At 34.1% G+C, this 22,666-nt stretch overlaps 1 protein-coding gene across 1 annotated transcript in view; it reads right to left on the bottom strand.

Moving 5' to 3' along the window:
• LOC100869909 (neurotrimin) overlaps positions 1 to 18,352 on the bottom strand; it is a 153,745-nt gene extending 135,393 nt beyond the window's left edge. Inside the window, exon 1 of the mRNA XM_012486871.3 lies at positions 18,328 to 18,352. Within this exon, the coding sequence (XP_012342325.1) occupies positions 18,328 to 18,331 (4 nt within the window). The 5' untranslated portion in view covers positions 18,332 to 18,352. The remainder of the gene's footprint in view (positions 1 to 18,327) is intronic.
• Between the last annotated feature and the right edge of the window lie 4,314 nt (positions 18,353 to 22,666).

Raw genomic sequence — 22,666 nt, 5'->3', positions numbered from 1 at the left:
AATCTCGCATTTAATATTTAATATCGACGATGGTTCGACCAATTCGACGGTTTGACAAAGTTAAGTCGGAAAGATATGGAGATGGATAAATTGTTCCGATGCGTATTATAAAGCTATGGGTTTGCGATCCATCATGGCGATGAGAACAGCGGATAGAAATAGAGTTTGCCGTTGTCACGCAATGTTTCTCGTTACGAACGGGACAAGACGAACGTTTCGAGATAACGTAACACCGTTTCGTTATAGTCATCGCCTCGAAATGAATGGATTCTATGGGCACAAGCCCGAGCTGACACAAGATTCGAGCATCAAGAAATTAATATCGCGAGGACAAATTGAATTTGAATCGAGACACGTCTAGCGTGTGTCTAATAGGGGTGTGAATAATTGTTCAAGTAATTATAACATTGGTTAATAAAGAGACGGATATTTTTAACGAACGACGTTCTCTGAAAGTCTTTATTATCAATTTATTATCATTAAATTAAATTATGAAATTATCAACTAAGGATTTGACAAGTTATACGATTTTATGATAATCATTGAATAATTTATGATACATAATAAATTTAATTTATTATCTTTCATTGATTGAGTTAACAAATTTAATATAAATAAACGAAGAGTAAATTTATTTAATACCTTCATCTTTCCTATTTCTATATATTTTCAAACAAAGTTCTCCTGTAAAGAACTCGAAGATCTGTTCCTCCTGGTGATACATCCATTTAAAAGGATTTTCCTTGATTATATTCCCTGGCTCAGCTATAAAAGTGGCGAGAAATATAATTCAATTTCATAAACAGGGTGATTATTCAAATATTGAAGAAGATATCAAATGAAAGACAAGATGATAGATTGCCGCCATCAGCGGCCATGACTAAGCGTTTATCAAAATTTTCGTAGAAAATCTGCTGGTTCAACGAGAAGTCGATAAGGTGATCGTGAAAGGGCTTTTTCACCGAAATATTTTGCCAAAGCGTTACGACTTCTTTGAGAAGTACGAGAAATTCAAAGATTACAGGATCCCGGATATAATCATTTTATCGGAGAAAACACCCGGTATAAATTCATCAGACTTTTATAAATAAGCTTTACGCAATACGTTTAACTTGGTACACTCGAGTTTATGTAATACTCCGTATACCTGGATTAAAAGGAAATTATTATTTTTTTTTCTTTTTAAGAGAGAAATAAAATTCTATTATACCGTCTTTTTATTTTTACATCTTGTAATAACAATTTTTTCTCACCTCTTGTTGGAAAAATTCTAATTTTTTTCATAAGTAAATGAAAAAATTAAATTATTCGAGAAACGTGTTGAATCTCAAGTTTGATTTATCAATAAGATAAAATTGTTTCCTCTTAAATTAACGATGAAAGAAAGGTATCGATAATGGCATCAAAGAAAGATCTAAGAAAATCATAAATGAGATGGATTTTCGATAGAAAAATTTGCGTATTTCATATAAAAAATACAATTTATTTATTACGAATTCCGATACGAAAGTTTTACGAACTTATCTTTTATCTTCTTTCGAATCGAGCACTGATATAACGTAAAATTTACGCGACCATTGTTTCATCTATTATTGTGTTGTACTACTAAGCTTTCTTAAACACAATTTAAATTTATAATATCTTAATTTCGCACACACGGTGGCAAGTATTATTTTATTCGCATCGCCTATTTTATTTTATTCATGATCATTTATATCATTTTTAGTTATCTCAATTTATTAAAATTTCATTCTTTTCGGGTCAAACCAAATTGTGCTTAAGACGTTTCCGCATTAAATCAATATCCCGCTAACTTAGTCCGATTCAGTCCATTAAAGCATTAATCTTAATAGTGAAACTAGGATATCGATCTGTGATATGCATTTATATCTATCGTATATTTACTGTCTATACACGGATATATATATAATAGTTATTATCAGATCGTGGATATTTCTATACATTTATAGAAAATTTAAAAAAAAAATAATTTCAATACACCTTTCTATATTTCCCTGCAATTTCATAAAAGGATAAAACTTTTCCAAATTATTTGTTTTCCAACAAAACTTTCTCATAATTTTCAAGGAAAAAAAAAAAACAACAACAACTTAAAAACAAACCATTTTCGTCGATCGGAAAAACATCCGTTCCTCGAACGCAATAATCCAAATATCACGTTGAGGCAACAAAAAACACTCGTTGTGTATTAAAAAAAAAAAAAAAAAAAAGAAAACTCTAAAACGTTTCCACAGACAAAGAAACTATTAGCCCCGGATCGAGGCTTTCAGAAAAGAAAAAAGGAGAGAAAAAAAAAAGGAATATTCAATTTTCCCCGCATTGTAACAACGTCAAAACATCGAAGCCACCGAAACCCTCCCCTCCCTCCTTCGTTCGATCGAAATCGAAAACTGTCGTCGAAAACTGTCGTCGGGTCGGGGCACACACCAGGGGCACAGTGATGTGGCAAAAACGTGAAACCATTAGGGTAAAAGTGAACCGTTGGGAGGCGATGGCCGTTACAGCCAGGTTAAACTCGATAATTCGACGCGACGAGCAATTTTCGTTAGCCGAGCACGGCCGGCTTTAAACTTTTCCACGGGATCGTCGTCGAGTGGAACTTTCCCGCCCACGGGATGGATAATTAAGAACGTTAACGGTAACGTACGTGATTCGAAGGTAATTGGATGCCGTGTGACAGCCCCACTGTTTTGATGCACCCGTTTCCACTACTCCCGTTTAAACGCTACTATCTTCTTCTTCTTCCTATTTCTCTTTCTTCTACTGTACAGGGTGGCCTGAAATTCGTGAATATAGGCTCGAAAATACGGAGGAATAAGAAAATTGGGGGAGGAGGGTTCGGAGAGTAAGAAAGTATATTATATATATCTTTGTGCGTTTAATCTCGATTTTCTCGAGGACGAAGATTTAGAATTAGAGATTTCATTTTAATTAATTATTATATCGATTCAGTTCGAGAATCTCATTTGAAAAATTCTATCCTACGTTTTCGTTTTATCTCGAACCTGCTTGCTCTCCTCTCCGCCATAAATTACGGCACCACCCTGTATATATTTCCATCTCTGCCCGTTTCTCCTTACCCTCCATCTCCGTCTTTGTCTTCACGCCACGGGACTGTGTCCCGTTGCCTATCCATTTCCGTGGAAAGTTAATTTGTAGAAAGCAGTTGGAACACGTAGAATAAATACGCCTCTCTGTTTAACTTGCCGCCTCGTGCAGCCGTGCTATATCAGTCTCGTTTGTCATGCACGAAGCAACAGCAACGACGTTATCGCGCTCGCGATTAATATCCCTCGACAAATTGAGGCGAGGGAGAGGGAAGGGGGGAGGGGGGGAGGGGGGGGAGGGAAAGTGGAAAAAGGAGGACTCGAGTACGCGGATTGTCGTTCTCTTTCTTTCTGTCTCTGTCGTTCGATTATACGAGGGTGATGTGTTATCGATGAGCTGTACGCACAACTGTACTTTTCGAGGATTGATTTTAGCGGAAAGAAGTCGTGAACAAACGCGAAGATCGACGTATAGAAATATCGGTTAAAGCTTAATATATTATCAGATTATAAACGTAAGCTGTGGATACTTTATATGCAAAATTTAATCGATACTCGAATGTGCAAAGTATTATTTTTCGTAAAAACTTGAATCAATTATCAAGCGATTTAAGTTATGTCGGTGATTACGAGTTGAATGAAGCAATATGGAAACGAATGAATAGAATGCAACAGAGATAAAAGTGGGATTTTTACTCCCTTTTCGTGAGTGAATTTTTTTTAAAACGCCAATTTTTACGTTCGTTTTGATGATTGATTTTAGAATTTTTTTTAGAAAAAGAATAATCGTCGACGAATTCGAAACTAGGTACTTTGCCTATTGATTTTGTAATTATTGTTGGAGGATTTTCCTTGTCTCTCCTATCTCGGGCATGGCAAATCGATGGATCCACCGATCGTTTCGCCGTTTGTTTCTCGGCGAGAAGAGCTTTTTATGGAAATTTATTTTTGCTCATAGCGTGTTTGGTGGTAATCGATGTGGAACGAATAGTTGTTTATTTACCAATGGCAGAACTGACGATTAGTCGAATGGTAAAATCCGTCGAATTTAATTAAATAGGATTAATAAATTTGTTAAAAAAAGAAAAAACAATTTAGAAAGAAACAATCTCAGTTACATTAATTACTTTCGAGTAATTTCAAGTAAAGTGTGAAAAAAGGATCGATTTATTTTTAAAAAAGTTGTGAACGATAAAAATGCAGCAATTTAACGAGTTTGAAAGATTGGCAGGAGAGGGAGATAACTCGTGTTTCCCCGATTAAAGGGTTAAGGAGATTGAAAAATAACAAAACGACATAATACCTCTCTCTCTCTCTCGTAAAAACGACGCGATATTCTCATCAAAAAACAAAAAAAAAAGAAAAAAGACAAACTTCGAAACGCGAAATCGAACAATTTTTCGAACGATGCGTCTTTTGACAAGTGCCGTGAATAGCTTTCGAAGGCGTTAAAAACCGCGCAAGTGAACTTTTTGCTCGATTGCTCCATTCCGTACTTTCGTTTCGACACAAGTGGACACCGCCCTCTATAAATATTCCAAATTCGATTGGACATCCAACCAACCCCCTTCTATTCTCCCATCCGGCGCTCAATCAAAAAGCACTCGATCAGAATTCCCTTTGCCTCCGACTCCTGGTGGCCACGACAATTAACACAGTCGTTAGAAAAGCGGTCCGTGGCCTCGATATCCGACTTTCTATCCGCTGTTCCACCCGGCACAGACAACCCTATCCCTCTATTGTACTTATTTTTCCCAACCCGCTGAATATGTCGCTGGTAAGGCAAACAATCGGGTCACTGTTACGACGCGTTTGTTGATGGAGAAAGGAAGAAAGGGACGGAAGAGAAAAAAACGAAGAAGGAAGAAAGAAAAGAAAGGAAGGGAACGAAGAGAGGAACGTCGTGGAGAGACGACAAAGAGCAAAGAGAGAGGAGAGAAAGAGAAAGAGGAAGGATCATGGTGGGAGAAAGGAAAGGGCAGGAGAGCGCAAAGAGGAGCAAAGATTCAAAGCAGCACGGCCTTTCGGTTGGAACCGTTCTAATTGGGGCAGATGTTAATTAAGGCGCGCTTAGGCGAAGGCGACGAGACGGCGACGACGTGGACGGGACTTTGTTCGTCGAAAATAATGATCTTCCCATTATCCGCCACTGCCATCCTTCCTTCCTCCCTTAACCATTGTCCTCTTCATCGTCCGCGTTATCGTCTTTATTGTTCCCTTCGACGCGACTCCCTCTTCGCCCCTTCTTTTCTTCCTCCCATTCCCTCCTCGAATGAATCCGCGAATGAATCGTTCGAGAATAGGATACGGACGTTCATCCAACGGGACACGCGCCATCCTAATTTTTCCCACCCTCCTCCTCCCCCGTAGAAATTAAGAAGAAGAAGAAGAAAGGCCTTCCTCTATCTTTGCTATCTTTTGCGACCCCTATTCATCAACCCTCTCTCCTATATCAACAATCGTCATGTATCATCTTCGGGAACGAAATTACCAAACTCTCCTCTTCCTATCGCACCTGCAATTCGCCGGGATGGAAGCGAATCTCGCGCCACTTGTCCCGCATTAAACCGTAAATTAATTTACAACTTGCCTCGAGCCCGCGTGCGATAGACGTCCGATAAAGTCGCGCTTGGATCGTAATTGGATGACGTGGAAACGCGCGCTTCAACAAGTGTCGTCCGATCTCGAGCGCTCGGACGGAAAGGGAGAGGAGGAGGAGGAGAGGAGCGCAGCAACGTAACGCGGCCATCTGTCATCCATCCAACGGGACGACGATATACGATTCGATTAGAAATATCGTCAACGACGTCGCTCGATGATTAATGAAAGTTAGCACCGCCATTCTTTCGCGGCGCTAACCACGAGCCTGCTCTCGTTTCTCCTCTTTTCCTACAACCAAGCCACGCCACGCCACGCCATCATCAACCTTCACCGCGTGACTTCTTTGATGGATGAAACTTCTCGACCTCTCCAACGCTGGAAAATACAATTTCCAGCTCGGATGCTGCACGCCTCGGCGATTTAACGAGGGGGTTTTTTCACGGGGAGGGGCGCTTCAACGTCGTCGTCATTAACGCGCGTATGCGTGTAACAACACGTTTACGAGACAGTCGAAAGGTGGGAGAGAGGACATTATACGCAGGTGTAATTAACGAGAGCTTGCCCCGCGATCCCAGTTTCGTCCCCTTTTCTCGGTTTTCTCGCGCGCCTCGTTTCCGTTCTTTCTACTTTCTTCTTCTGTTTCGTTATATCTGTGCGTGCGTACGTGTTTGCGTGTTTTTCTCCGCGTTCCTTTTTTTTCCCCTCTCTTCTTCTTCCGTTTGCTCTTTTTCTCTTCCCGCAACCCTTTGGCCACGGTCCCCCTCGGGTAACGGTCGCGATTTTATTTTTCACGAGTGGCAAGTGGCGGTAATTGAAAGCGATCGCAATGCACTTGGTATCGATTACCGCCCCGGGCGGGTTTATACAATTTATCCTTGAACCAGTTCCCCCCTGTTCCACGTGTTGGCGTTAATGAGTGTCTTCCTCGTTCGACGAGCGGGATCCACCACGAACGATCGACGTGTTGTCATCGTTGCCCAACCCTATTTGTGACGTACATCGCGGGAGACAATCGTTCTCCCTCTCTCCAACAAATAAATATGTACCAACCGATAATTCGTGAGAATGAAAAAAAAAAGAAGAAGATTGTATTTTAAAAATTATCACGATATCACCGAAAACAATCTTCACCGAAAATTTTTCAACGTTTCGACGTAATTTGCGTGTGCCTCGAGGGGGTAAAAAAACGCGAGAATCAAAAAGAAAAAAAGGAAGAAAGAAGAGAAGAAGGAAAACACAGGAAAAGGAAAAAAACTTTGCAAGAACAATAGCTCGCAGCAGCGTTGTAAATGATACAACGGCAAGATGGATTCTTTTATCCGCCACCGGTATCCAAAAACCTTCCCTCGGCCCGAATCCTTTTTTTCGCCACGATATTCCAATAAAATCACCCGAAATTCCCAACGATATAACAATCTCTCCAACCAATCCCCTTGGCGCGTTACCAGAAGATACTTATTACACACCTATCTCGAAATCTACACCAGGAGAGCCTGTTCGAGGGACAAAAGGGGGTGAATTTGGAGAGGGTGGAAGTTTCTCGTGATAAATTTCAGCTTGATTAATCGCGAGATTCGGCCGATGATCGAGGCTTCCCGACTTTTTCGGATTTCGTTTGTCGTTGCACGCCCCTTAAATCACACCGTGGCACGCGAGCCTCTCGTTACACGCGGCTTTCCACGAGGAACGGAACATTGGCGGCGTGTACCGGAGACAGGCTGTCGAGTTAAAAGGCTGGACGGAACTGGTCGGTTGGCCGAAAGACCGCGGCCAAACACGGTGAAAGATTAAAACCGTTTGCCCGACGACCGCGTTTCTATTGGCCACCGATCGGAACGGTCGTTACCGATGTGTTTCTGGCATCGAGCTGCGTGCCTCGAATTTCTCCATCCCTTTGTGCGAGCAACGAAGACGATAAGAGGAACCGAAGACATGGTTCTTCGCGAGATATGGAAGGGGGAGGTGATCGAGATGTGGAGGAGTTGTATATCGGTTCGAAGGAAAAGTTCTCCCGGTCTGATTTGGCCAGGTCTAATGATAAATAAGTTCAGTCAGAAACACGGTTAAGTTCGATGCGAAGCGAAGTTATCGATTGATAGTTCGAGAACAAATCGTAACGTGTTAGAAGTATTTGCAAATTAAAGGCACCGTATTGAATTCTAGATTATGTTATTTGCATCATTTTTGAAATATATATTTTTTTTTTAGAAGAAATGGAAATTCATCCTTTCGAGAGGATATTTGTTGAAGGATATTTGAACGAACGAAAAAAATAATTATCTTGATTTTTTGAAAATGGAAAAAAAATGAAATGAATAATTTTATAAATAGAAAAATGTAGAGGATATTTTATAAAAAAAACGTTACAAGATTGAAACTTGAAACCCTATATAATCGTTTTTCATAAAACGATTCGATAGATTCCATCTCGAGTCACTTTATTTTACACGACAGCGTTCCTTGCCGCAATATTTATTGTCATTATATTTCTCGGATGGTCTCTAACGGTGAAAGCAGCCGCTCGATTTCAGCGAACGAGAATTGATATACATAGACGAGACCGAGGAGGTTGGATAATAGTAGGCGAGGGTGAGTTTGGAAAGTTCGATCGATGGACGTTCGACGAAGTGAAAGATGATACTTTCAGCCGTTTTGTAAATCGAGTTACGATGAAAGTTTTTAGTTAACCGTTTACGAGAAGAAGGGTGGACGTGGAAAGATGCTCGCTGGTCATTCGGTCTACGTCATCGCGCCGACCGATAATTTTTGTTCTAATTTTAGCACGTCGGCACGTCGCAATTACGTCGATTTTGCTAAATTATTGATCGATGCGCAGAACAGTCAGCCATACGATGCTGGATTGAAAATAACGAGCAGACCTGTCTGTCTGCATCGTAACAATGATGTGTGTGAATATTATACGCTCTCTTTGCAGATGAATTTACCCTCATGAATTTATTCCCACCCTCTCTTTCCATCTTTCTTTCTTTCTTTTTTTTTTACTAACGTTTATTAATGTTATTTTGAACTTTGATATTTCGTAAGAATCGTTATATCGATGCTGACATTTTACGTCGACCGCAAAGATTCGAAGGGAGAATTGAAAATAGACGAACGCGGATATCGCCTATTTTTAAACGAGGTCATTAGTTTAAACACATCATGCGTAATGCGTGGAAGAAATGGCAATTAAGAGAGGGCACATTGTTTTGATTTAATTCGTATTGCGGTTGAAACAATAACATGTCGAAATTCGCACAATACCCTATGCTATTTGGATGAAATATTCTAGAACAATGTGATTTGATGAAATTGTTTGCTAATTATTCGAATATTATGGGAATATATCTCTAAAATTTCGTTTCGTTTCATCGGTTTCAACGGCGTACAATGTCGACTATTTGCTCGACGATTTATATTTCTATATATATATATATCTCCTTTAGAAAATCATTTCGAATGTTATTATTACAGCAAATTGATCCTTCTTTGATACGATATTAATTAATTGTACAATTGACGATAAAAGTGAAAATTTGATGAGCGATACTCCTCGAAGTTCATAGAAACCAATTTCGTATGCAGCGATCGTATAAAGCTTTGTGCGAGTATTTTAGTCCCGTGATCTACATATTTGCAATTCTCTTTAAGTCTCGTATCCGCTATTCTCTTTAAACTTCGAATCTCGATAATCGTCGAGCGTGTTCTCCTCCTAGAGACGCATTCTCTGGTCTTACATGTAGCTATTCTCTATTGCTACTCATTGTCAATCATTGTCAGGCTTGAAGAGAGCATGAAAATTCTTCTTGTTTCGAGTGTTTCATCATTCGCGAGAGAAATATCCTTTTGCGTTGTGTAAAGTGGGATTTATAGTTGGAAAGATTTGTCGAGTTTTGTTATACATAATAATCGATACTTTTAAACTACCGTGACTTTTTTTTACAGTTTACAGTTACATTATATGACTGGGAGATGATTTAACAAGTTCGAGTCTCTTTTAATTTCGTTTCAAGAAAGTAACTCCATCAAAACTTGTTCTTGTAGTGGTAAGAGACTCGTAAAGCTCTCGGGCATGGTATATCCAAGGAATCTCAAAAATAAAAAGAGAAGAGAGGAAAGAAACTTGACGCGACGGATTAAGTATTTTTTAAATGAACAATTCTATTCCAATGGTGCAATTTAATATCATTTTAATACGATCCACTCTTTCTTCTTCCTTCAAAAAAGCTTTAAAAAAACTTTCGACATTCTTACGAGCGATAAATTTTAATTCCAAAAATTCACGTATGCATCTGTTATGCGAACCTGTGTATCGAATAAATCATAATCAATTCACGATTCGAATCTTGTCAAGAAAAATCTGCCCGAGCAGTTTAATTTACCATAACCTATCCATCATAATAGTAGAAAACTGGATATTTAATAAAAATACTTGTATTAAGAATTAATCAGACAATCTGAATATTTTTATACCCTAATCTCACTTGAAAACTTGATTTGATCGAATAATTGATATTTTAATAGATAACTTTAATAGATAATGCTCGAACATTAAAATTTCCTACATTTAATTCCCGTTTAACCTCGTATCGAGAGAAGATTAATCTTCGTTTCCTGCACATTTTCTTTTTCTTTTTTTCTAGAACGAAATTTTTCTCTCCTTCGTCCGACGATATTTCAAAATTTAGGCGCAGGTGGTTTATATTGTATTAACAAGAGTTTCGAACGGTCTATGAACTGGAGGTACATAATGGAGTGGTGCAGTTACATCTCCAGGGATCTATATTACATAGCTTCGATAATAGACGACACACGAAGCAGTATGCGGTTTACACTATGTATCGAGGCCGACATTAAGGGGTTAAAATCATTTCGCTACCATTCCATGTGTTCACCATTCAATTCTGTATCGTGTATTTATATATATATATATAGTATATTATATATTATATATAGTATATAGTATATAGTATATTTATATATGTATATATGCGTATAATTGTATGTTTGTATAGGCAAATACACGCACATTTATATATGTATGTAAACATACAGGCAAACCAGATTATCCAAACAAGATTATATTCCACGGAAATGAAAATACATTGTTGTTGAAGGTAATATTAATCTTCTTAGAGAGGAATATATTCATTTAATATTTACATCCTCTCGTCACAAATTTTGTGATATATCTGTTTATCTTGTATTTTAATGTAATTTGAAAATTTATGATCTCGATGGATTTATTAAAATTTAATGATAATTTCTAATTCGTGTAAAGAAATTATACATTATACCTGTAGTTTTATATTAAATTTCTTAAAAAAAAAAAAAAAAAAAAAAAAAATACACTAGATTTTATTACTTTAGAAAAGTAGAGAAAGATTAGTTAAAATTTAAGAATTAGAATAATTTGTTCCATTTCTAGAAAGAATCCATTCGTAATATATTGCGATTTCGAAATATTTAATTGAAGATGGAACTGCTAGGGATCCCTAGAAATTAGAATGCGAGAACTTCACCAATCACGTCCGATTTAACTGATGATTTCTCACGTGTAATAAAGGACATTTTGGTATGGCAAATTCTGACGCAAACGCGATTTACCTTCCTGACCTATATATATATATATATATGTGTCTGTATATATAATATGTATATTACAATCTCCCACTTGTAGAACATGATACAGATGACTTTTGGATCTCTGATACCAGATGCGTGTAGCGCTGGATTGATGATGGTTGTTATAGATCATATCGCGTACGCGAGACTCAATATACCCTGGTTTCTGGACTTCAGAAACGTATAGCGCACAGTGTATTGCCACCGGTTCGATCGTCGAATGATTCGACGCTCGTAAAATACGTAGAAAGGGAACGTGACACAAATAATTCTACTAAAAAAAAAAAAAAAAAAAAAAAGAAAAAAAAAGAAAAAGGAAAACTTAAGCAATATCCTAAACTCGGATAATGAGCTAAAAATATATTTCTCTCGTACTTTTATTCTCCTATTAATGCCGATAAAGGGAACGTGAACGCGTGGGTGGAGGACTTTATTGTTGGACGAGGCCAATATACGGAAAGTTTAGAATTGAACACAGTCGAGATTATAAAATAATACGAAATTATGATTACAGAAATAAGGAACGTTAGTGGGAATTAAGATACGATAGATTCGATTAATTGATAAGATCGAGAAGGAGTAGAATCATTCATAAATGTGGAAAAGTATCAAATTAATCAAATCAATTTATGTGCTATATAATAGTGGATTATATGTGATTATATGTGATGCGTGTGATAATTACAATAAATTATATATAGGAATAATTCGTTGAAAATATAACGTGTAATCTTTGACATTAGATGTTAAAATTCCTCGAGAGAATATTATATACATACAAGTCTTTGATTATTTAGATTCAATTAAGTAATTGTTGTCCAAATTTAATCATTCAAATGATTATAAATTTAACCATAATTTGGTATAAAAAATTCCACAATTGTGCGTGATTTTGAATAAACTTTATAGCACCTGTGGAAAGTTTTGCCCGACACGGACAATTTCAGTGTATCGTTGGAGTTTTTGGTAATCCTGTGGACATGCACGATTCTGGGATCTCGGTGGTTGTCATCGTGTCTGAATAATTTTTAGCCCGAAGGGATTGCAAATCCCTGGATTTTGGTAATTTAGAAGCTTAGGCGATTTTACTAGCCCGAATGATGAAGTCTGCTTTCAGGATTTCAATGGCTTTCATAGTCGTGGAATATAAACGAAGTGTTCATGATAAAAACGACTTTTTTTTTTTCACTTTTTGTCGTTTCGCAAGAAAGTAAAAAATATTGTATTTCAGAATTCTAGAATTACATCTAACTTATGATAAACAAAATTTATCGATATTCTTCTTATTTATTATTATCATCTCGTTGATTTATTGATCTTATATTTTGATAAGGAACAAGATTTAATAAATTGATCTTGATAAATCGGAATAAATTTATATAATATCGATACGTTTTATATTTAATTAAACTTATTATATCCAAAAAATCAAATTTCATAAGGAAGAATAGTTTATTTATTACAATCTATCCAAAATCTCATAAATTTATTTTATAAAAAGTTAGCGAGTTTCATACGAGCGTTTCGCAGTATTATTTATTTTATTCCACCATCTTTACATAATATTATCAATCATTTATCATAAATTTCGGGAATAAAAATAATTTATCGTAGCAAACCGCTTATTACGAAATAGCTGAAAACCGTATTACATCCCTCGAATTCCCGGCGTTCTCTTCATGATCGCAGCTATTAACGTTTCATTTTAATTCCTCTGGTTTGAAAATAGTTCAACGTTTGCCAGGAATCATTAAGCCCGGTGTAGAACAAACCGGCCACGGATTTAAACGTTTCACCCCCTCCTCGTTCGTTTCAAATCTTGTGTACTTCAGCATTCGAAATTTTCCCCCGTCAATTTCCGCCCCCGTAACACGATTTTAGTTTGCCCGTAGACAACAAATTTTTACACCGATCGCAAATCGATTTTTCTTTTGTATACCACAATTTATTTTACCGTTTCATTTAATTACCCTTTTACGAGAAATAAAAATTTTTTCCTCTTTTTTTTTTTTATTTTCAGTATGATTACTCTCGTGGAAACATAATAATAGGTAGAAACGATGTATTGGAATGATAAAGTATTCGAAGATTAAATATTTCATATTTGCTACGACTTAGGTAAATATTATTCAATATTAGGTAAAAAAATATCGCGATGAAAGAAATATTACAGATACGATCATTTATATTAAATATTTTGTATTTGTTCTCAGGTAAATATTACGCAAAAGATAGAAGTGATTTATGATTTATCGCGACGGATCCTAAAAAGAAAAAAAGAAAAAAAAAAATATTCGTTGCATGATCATTCATATTAAATATTTTATATTTGCGGAAGCAAGTTTTTAGGTAAACGTTGATTTTGGGGAAGGTTGAAGCTCCGATGATCTTGATCTTGATATATGCCGTCGAGAATATATCCTCCTCAGAAATAATCCCTCGAGAGATTTTAATCCTTCTTTCGTCCGCATGTTGAAGTTTCAAACATATTTTTCATTCATCAAACGATCAAATATTCCAACGTACGCCAACTCTATTATACAATGAATTCTTCTTCGTTATTTTTTTATAAATACAATAAGAAAAAATTAAAATCCCTTTAGAGTTTATCCCCTCAAGAAAAAAATATTCTTGACAACATACGAATGAAAATCGCGACAATTTTTCACTATCTCTTCTCAATTTATATTTCATCTCTAAAAATAAAATATCCTGTATACTTCGCTGATAAAAATATATTCTTACGTAATTACACGAATGTTTATACAAAAATATAATTTTATGTATAAATGATGCTTAAATTCGTTTCACATATTCATTTTGCTATGCTTTACATATCTCTGCATACCTTCACGTACATTTAAATTTGAAATGAAATAAAAATGCGCAAGCGTGCCTCGTCTAATAAAAACTAAGAATCACGAAAAATCTACGGTTCGATTATCGCGAAAAGATAGTGGTTCAGAAAAAAAAAAAAAAAAAAAAAAAGAGAAAATTGGGGAACACCGCCACGGACCATTTGGTCGTTGGAAATTCTTCGGCGGAAAATCGACTATGTACAGTTAACGCGTCGAATAATTCGCGTTGTTCTTGGCACCGTGAAACGATAAATTACCAGAAAACATTTCTGCAACGTCGAAACGCCAAAATTCCCCTCCTAGGCGTGAACTTCACCTAGGCTGCGATGCAAATATTTCCAAGTGTTTGAACGGCGTGATAAGTAAAAGTAAATCGGATTACACGCGGGAACATTCGTTAAACGTTAGCCGAGGTCTTCCCCCATTGGAGAACGACCCGAATTCCGTAACTAACATCGCATGTAGCGCGAGTAACATTTATTCCACCAGGATAAATGCCGTTGTAAATGTCGGATCTATCCGTACGAGGGGGGAGCGGGGCAGATGATTTAATTAATATCTTTATTAATTACACGTATTACACGGAACGGCGTTATTTTCGTATCGCGTGATCTTCTCGCGTTTCGACCGCTCGAACTTCCGTTTCGCGTCCATGGATAACCGGAGCCGTGCCTTCTTTTTTACGAAAAGTTTTTACGATTTACAGAAAATAGTCGTAATAAGGAATGCAAGGAAAATACAGAGTTTTTTTTCCTTCTTCTCTGGAATATTTTTGAAAAATGAGCATTGCAAAAAAATTCGCTCACCGAAAGTAAGAATATTGTTGTAAAAATAATAATAATTTGCGAAAATTATTATTCATCGATAGATAGTATCGAGAATAGTACATATGAATTTTTTTTTTATTGTTAATGAAATAAATGAAAGAATGAAATGGATTCTTGATTGTTTTGTTTTATTTTGTATATTTTTTTTGAGTACTAATTTTGAGCGCTCAACAAATGATATAAAAAAAATAAAAACTACGAAACATTGTAAACAGAATTTTTGGCTATAAAGAAATATAGTATAAAATTAAGATTTAAATTTATAAAAAAAAAAAGATATAAAAAGATATATCGATATTATGTACTTTAAAGTGATGTTATAAAAGATTTAAAATTTTTGGATCAAATATACAGACGTTAACTGTGATTATTTTTTGAGAATCATCGACGAATATAATCGAATTATTCCTTTAATGATTGTGATGAGTATCAAAAGAGTGAAAAAAAAAAAAAAAAGAGAAAAAAGAAAAAAAAGGAAGTGAAAAAAGAGGAAGTAATTGCATTCAAAAGTGGTGAAAATTTGCGAATGCGCGCAAGAAGTAGAATTGTAAAGCCGTATGCAGTCTGTAATAGCATTCAATGGAGGAATAACGTTCGTTGCACAAAAGACCTTTGTTATGAAGCTGCATTCTCCAGTTTTTCCAGATTTTTCCTTGAGTTTTATTCGTTTCAATTGTGCACTGAACTAGAAAAGCGTACGCATGATTCTTCAGATACGATATTCATGCATTCCTTCCCAACGTAATTTTCTTCGTACGTCATTCCTCCTATAGAAACATGTCCAATCATCTGCTACAAAGAAATCATATTCTGTTAAAATATGATATCATCAGAGTGCAATAACGCGAGCAAGGATATTATTAAATACGAGTACGAAAGATTTATAGATTATTTTGTTCCATTACAAATTTCATTGAATAAATAAAATATTTTCTCTTTTTAACTTTTTCCTTTTTCGTTTCTTACAATTTACAATTTTCTCCTCTTTGTATCAATAAGGATTCAAACGTTATATTTCATTTTAATCGAGAATCGAATAATTAAACACTCTAACTGGATTGATGTTTTCTTTTCACCGTTAAACAAAACAAAGCTTTATTAAAGTTTAAATCGAAATTTCCGACCGATCTCATTGGACACACGATGTTTTTTCTTTGGAATTTCACACGGAATTCGAATAAAAACTGTATAACAATTTTATCAAATCTGATTAACACGTTGACTGGCACGCCATCTCCCGTGATTGCCACTCCGCCATTTATCGATATTTCGAAATTCAATCTACCGTGAATTTCATATCAAATTTTCCGTATTTATACTTTTTTCCCCTCCTCCTTTTCTTTTTGTTTTTATCCGCAAAAAAAAAAGTACCCTTTTCCATACTAGACAAAAATAAAGAGAAGAAGAAGAAAATTATTTTTCAAGTGAAAGAATGATAAGAAGGAAAGAGAGAGGAAGAGAGAAAAATGATCCTCGAAACTTTCTATTTAACAAACAATGAATATTGTAAACGATAATACGGGCAGAACGATATACGAGTTTGATAAAGTTACTTATGCAACTATGTCACGGCGAATAATTTTATCGCAACTGATTTTACACAGGTATACGCACGCACACATATACACGCGTAAAATAATATTCTCTGCGAATTTCCATTACAAAGAACGAACGAACACCAAAAACCATGTTAACATGAGCGAAATGATATAGAAGTTCAGGGCTCACAGACACTCATAGAATCGCAACGTTGTAAGATATAATTTTACCGGGTAATGAACTATTCACGTAATTGAATTTTGTTTTTGCGAAAGTTTGCATTGTTAAATGCAATACACATGAATTAACATAGAATATTTTGTATGTAAATGTACGAAAATTTTGTACGAGATAAATTTTAATAAAAAGATATATGATACAAATATATGATTTTCGCGTATTTACAGATATTGTATTGGAAGCTAATATATATATATATATATACATGATATAATGGTGATTGCAATTGAAAAAAATAAAAAATAAAATTATAATTAAGATTTATATATATATATATAAATATGAATTTAACACATGATTGGGTGAAGAGTTGTGAATCACAGAGATACGTTTGATTACACGCGTTAACAAGGGTTAGGTATACATGCTTTTGCGCGTTGAACCAACTACATCCCGGCTAATTCGGGCTTCGAGTATCTCTCGAAACATAACCTATCCCAGTGATTAATTGTAATTAATCGCCAATGTCATATCTATATGACAAATCATCGTGGTTTGAGTTTCGGTTACCTAGCTATCGAGACGTAGATAAGTCAACCATCGGAACAGTGTACGTAGGATTCTGTATCGATATGAATCGAGAGACACTGAAAACAGAGTATACGAAAATCGAGACATGCGATTCTCAATATTCAATGTTAATGGAAGTCGAAAAAATATAGGAATATAGAGTTAAATATTAATAGAAATTTCATTTTTAAATTAAAATAAAAGATAATAAAAAAAAAGTTTATCAGAATTAGTTTAATTAATGATTTTTGAAGAGATTTGTTAAAAAACTAAAAAAATCGAAAAATTTAAATCGAATAATTCGTAAAAATTCGTAAAAATATAATTACGAAAAATATAAGATTTTTCAAATTGACACAGATGATTGATCTTGTTTCATTGAAATGAAACATTTGAAAACTGCAACGAGCATAAAACATTTCAATCACAACATTCGAGATCAATAGAGAGGAAAATGTAACAAAAATACGGTCAACGAAAATCGTGGAGATTTGGAAACAGTACCGTCAAAACGATCGAAAATATAAAATCCTAGTTCAATGCACAGCGAAAATTGTGCCTTGAAATCTGAAAATTTACACAAATCAAAATATTGAACTTGCATATAGAATTGATGCCAAATATTATTCTTTTCTTTCTATTCTATCGATAATATATATAACCTTTTTTATTATAACCTATTTTATTATCTTTGTATATGATATAATTTTTAATAAATATTTTATATTTATTATCTACTATGATGTTATAAAATCACATGAAAAATCAAATAATCATATTTGATCACAGAATTCTTTATCATTAATTATATGTGAATTCTTTTTTCGCCAAAATATTCGCCAAAAAAGGTTAGATTAATAACAAAAGTTTGCAATATATAGATTAGGTCGTTCACATTCTATATCGATATTCTATTTATTAAATTAATAATCAGATAAAATAACAAATTTATTCAAATTTTTAATTTTGATATCAAAAATGATTAATTATTATTTAGAAAAAACTTAAAATTATTATAATAAAATATTTTCTTTTTAATGATAAAGATTATATACTCACTCATACTCCATGTTCTATGTAAGTTTTCACCAGAATCTGTACGAAATCTTGAAAATAACACAATCAGAAGTACATCGAACACAGATAAGAATTTTCTTGTAGACAAGAAAATATTCTCGTAGAATATTCTAGACACAATGCAAATTTAACGGCACAACGCGAGAATTACCAGGAGAAAACTGAAAGCGTGACTCCTTAATCCGGCGTCCAAGTTCACGAATGCAAATAGTATATATCTACATGCATACACGTGTCCCGGTTGTTTATGCTCGAAGGCAAACAAGTCGGCACACAGTGGTTCGTATGTGCCGAGGTTTCGTGCATACGACCACCAGAGGCCGCTTTACACGTGCCAATGCAAGCACGGCTAATGTTTAGAGCGAATCGAAATTGAAGCGCCGGAGGAGACTGATGCTTGAAACAGATTGGATTTAGTTGAGATGCATATCAATCTATCATTACAATCCGCTTGTTCTACTCGCACAATGTTGTAATTTCATAGGAAATGCGTTAGTCGTAAGCTTGGACTTGTAACTTTCAACGAGAGAATTATTACATTTGGTATCGCTACTTTCATGCAGAAGTTAATATTGTTAAACTGTTTGTTATGATACGGGTGGCAACCATGATTATAATCAACGATGTATGATACAATATGGCGGTTATAGTTTTGTTATATAACTTAACCTCGAAATTAAACGGTACTTGAATGTGTTTCGTTCTAGTGATTTAGTGAGATTTCATTTCTGTTTGTCATAGAATTCTATATTCAATTTGTGCTGCAATTAATTTTACTGGATTAATAAAATCTTCGGCATGTTTCTTTTGCTCGTTTTCTTTTATTATCAATTGTTGATCTTCGAATCACAAAATTTTTGTTTGTAAGGTGTAATGCAAAAGATAGTTATGCAACAAAATGTTGAATTAAATTTAAGCATACAAAAAATAAAAAAAAATACATTTTCAAAAATGCACTATCATATTAATAAATTTACGTTTAAAAATTGCAGTTTTAATTACACGGTACAATTTTTGTTAAAACACTACTTTTTATAAAAATTTTAATACCTTTTAATACAGATTATTGTGACATACTTCTTTACAGTCTCAATTATTTAATAAATTTGTATTTGTCATTAATTATTGATTATATAAATTAGAAAAGAATTAAAATTAAAATTTAAAGTTTAATTTTTTGACAGTGATTTGAGGACATATAATTTCATTCTCAGGATTAAGGACGGATGTATAACAACCGTAACAGATTCTTGGATTAGCTAGCTGGTTTCTCCTTAATCAGTATGCTTTGATAAGATCCTACTTTGTACACTCAATCGATCAAAGAAGCATACCACTCAAAAGCTTTACATTTCAAGCCGTTCGTCTTTTTGGAATGCAATTCTGAAATTACTTCCTTGTACGTTAGAACTAACCATAATAAATTTAACTTTTTACTCAATGCAAGTTTGATTTAAAATTAAATTTTCGATATAAAATAAATTGAAGTTTGAATTTAATATCCTTCCTAAATCAAACATTCCTGAAATAAAATACGAAACTACTAACACAATAAATAATACAATGTGAATAACATATAAATACATATATTTCTTTTTTTTTTTTTTGCTTATTTGTTCAATATCATATTTATATATCCTAGAACGATTATGTCGCCATATTCTGTTTATCATATATCAAATCTTGTGTTAATAAACACAAAGCAAGCATCACAGAATTGACAAATGAATAATTAAAATAGATAATCTTTCAAAATACAGAGAATTAAAAATTTCTTATTACGCTATACATGTTTCAACATGCTATCAACAGATTACGTAACTATTCAAAGGATTTAAGTATCGTTGTCGTTTTACATGACATTTTTTCAACATTTCGTTTATTTCCGCTTCGTTCAATATTTAGAGACATGCCCGGTCCCGTTTAAAACGCGCCTTTTTGCCGCGTGCATCGTATCCGCTGCTAGAATAACGTTGGTACGTGAAACAGGGTGCAGTAGTTGGTAAGATATACGTAGGATTAAACCATTTCGACGTTAAGCCCGACGTCCAGCAATCAGATGTTCCGTTCTCACGTCCCGATCGCTAATCGCTCTCGTACTAATAGCGGAAAGCACTTCAACCCCGCCCACTCCCCTCTCCATGCTACTTTTAACCCCTTGCTGTTAAAATGAATCTAAAAAGAACCTTTTAGCGTCCATTTTACGTATCTGTGTTGTCGGGTACTTTCAACGAAAATCACATTCAGCTGTTGTGTGCTTTTTACCTACATTTTCTTCCCATTTTTCTTTATTTACTTTTACAAATAGTAGTGTATTACGCTTGATAAATGACATTCCTCCTCCATATGGAATATGTTAAAAAAATTTGCATTTGAACGAAACGCGAATTATATGAATACGAGATATAGAGTGATGGTTTGATTAAATGTCGGATATAGAAAATGAAAAAGATACAAATTTTTATATTTTTTCGTTTATTGTTTATTTATGCGTAATTAAAAAAAAGATTATTTTTATGAATATTTTATTCAGTATGAAAATATGAAAAATATGAGAGGTAAATCAATGGTTTTAAAAAGATGCTTTTAATATGAAATCTTGCTTAAAATTAAGATTAAAGTTAAACTTATTATTTAAAACTAAAAAATCATTTAATTTTTTGTTTTTTTTTTCAATAATTTGAACAAATAAAAGAAACATCAGTATTCGTGGGCCATTTGTAATGCATTCAATCAATTATCCATTGTTCATTAGCTTGTTTTTTAAAATAGAAACACAAACAAAATAGATATTCTAATTTCTATTTTGAATATTATTGAGAATATTAACTATTAATTTCAATAGAAATATTCTATTTACACACATATTATATCCTATAAATAAAAAAAACATTGTAAGATATAATGTTAGAAATATCCTAGATTTGAAAAGAGAGGTTAAGTTAATTAAAAAATTATAATAAATAAATTAATTTATTAATCATTCATTTAAACGATAATAGAATTAATTCAAAACTAATAAAGAAAGTGATCGAATAACTTATTTTTAATGTTATACAAATATTTTTTTCGAATAGGTATAAAAACAAGAAAAAACAATAGCAGTCAATGGCATATTAATAAAACAATCGTATTCACGTATAAACGATAATCTCATGTGAATGATGTTGTTATTTATTCTATTATCACAACATTGCAATATTTTTTTTTATAAAAATATAATATCATATCATGTCTTATACGTTTCATACTTAACCTAAGATCTATTTACTTACATAAAATATCTACGTTTTATTTTGCGTATTCAAGTTTGTATATTTCGGATTTGTTTATTAACAGAAATCCTTCTTGCTTTTTCCACAACTTGTTCCATAATTTATATACGATCCAAACGAACTCTCAAGAGCTTAAACGACAGTGTTTCCGAAGTGTACCCCTTTTCGCAGATACCTCGTTAAAGTAGTAACAACTTTACCGACAATACCGTTGGGTGTATAATATACGCGCATTGGAATGTATGCAAACTAGGCTAGAATACAAATCAGATGCTGAGAGGTTTGGTGCGAAGTTTAAGAAGTTTTGTCTACCCGAATGAATAGCGTGGTGGATATCATGGATAAATGACTCGAGAGACTCTGGGTCGGGACTAAAGAGGTTATTACTTTTCTTAAGATGCCGGAAACTTGAATAATTCTTTCATTAAAATTGCGCTATATTATACATCGCAGTAAGTTTGTTCAGTTGGAATATTCTCAATTATTTTTAGGTACGTGATAAAATTTTATTTATTAATGTTGCGCCATCGTTGAGTTTGTAATCGATGACATATTTTTGAGGTTAGAGAATTTCAAATATTTTAAAGGTAAACGTTCTCGTGTGTTTGAATAAAGGATTTTATTCAATATTTGTCTGTCATATGAGATCATTCAACATTAAATGATGCAGCAAAAAGACAACCTTTGTGTCATATATGGAGATATACGAAGTGGTGTTCATTTGAATCGATGCAACATTGCAATTCTTGAGCTGTGGAAGTTCGTCGACATGATGGATGTCTCATATATTATGCACATGGTGTAGGAGCTATCTCCCAATGAGATTTTTTCGTATAGGTAAATAAGTTTTAATGCTATAATAAATTCATATTTATTATATTTAATAAAAGATATTATATCAATATATTTTTAATAAAAATATTTCGGACGAATTTCGTGTGAAATATAATTAAATCCGATATTGTTAGAATTTGAATCAGTTATCTCTGATCATCAATTTCAACATGTTATCAAAATAGACACTTTGATTTGACATGAAATGTCAA

Source organism: Apis florea, unplaced genomic scaffold (genome assembly GCF_048593485.1).
Source record: "Apis florea isolate Af1SG1 unplaced genomic scaffold, ASM4859348v1 contig_3203_pilon, whole genome shotgun sequence".
NCBI classification, from domain to species: domain Eukaryota; kingdom Metazoa; phylum Arthropoda; class Insecta; order Hymenoptera; family Apidae; genus Apis; species Apis florea.
Note: the sequence above shows the minus strand (reverse complement) of the source record. Positions and strands in the feature narration are given on the sequence as shown.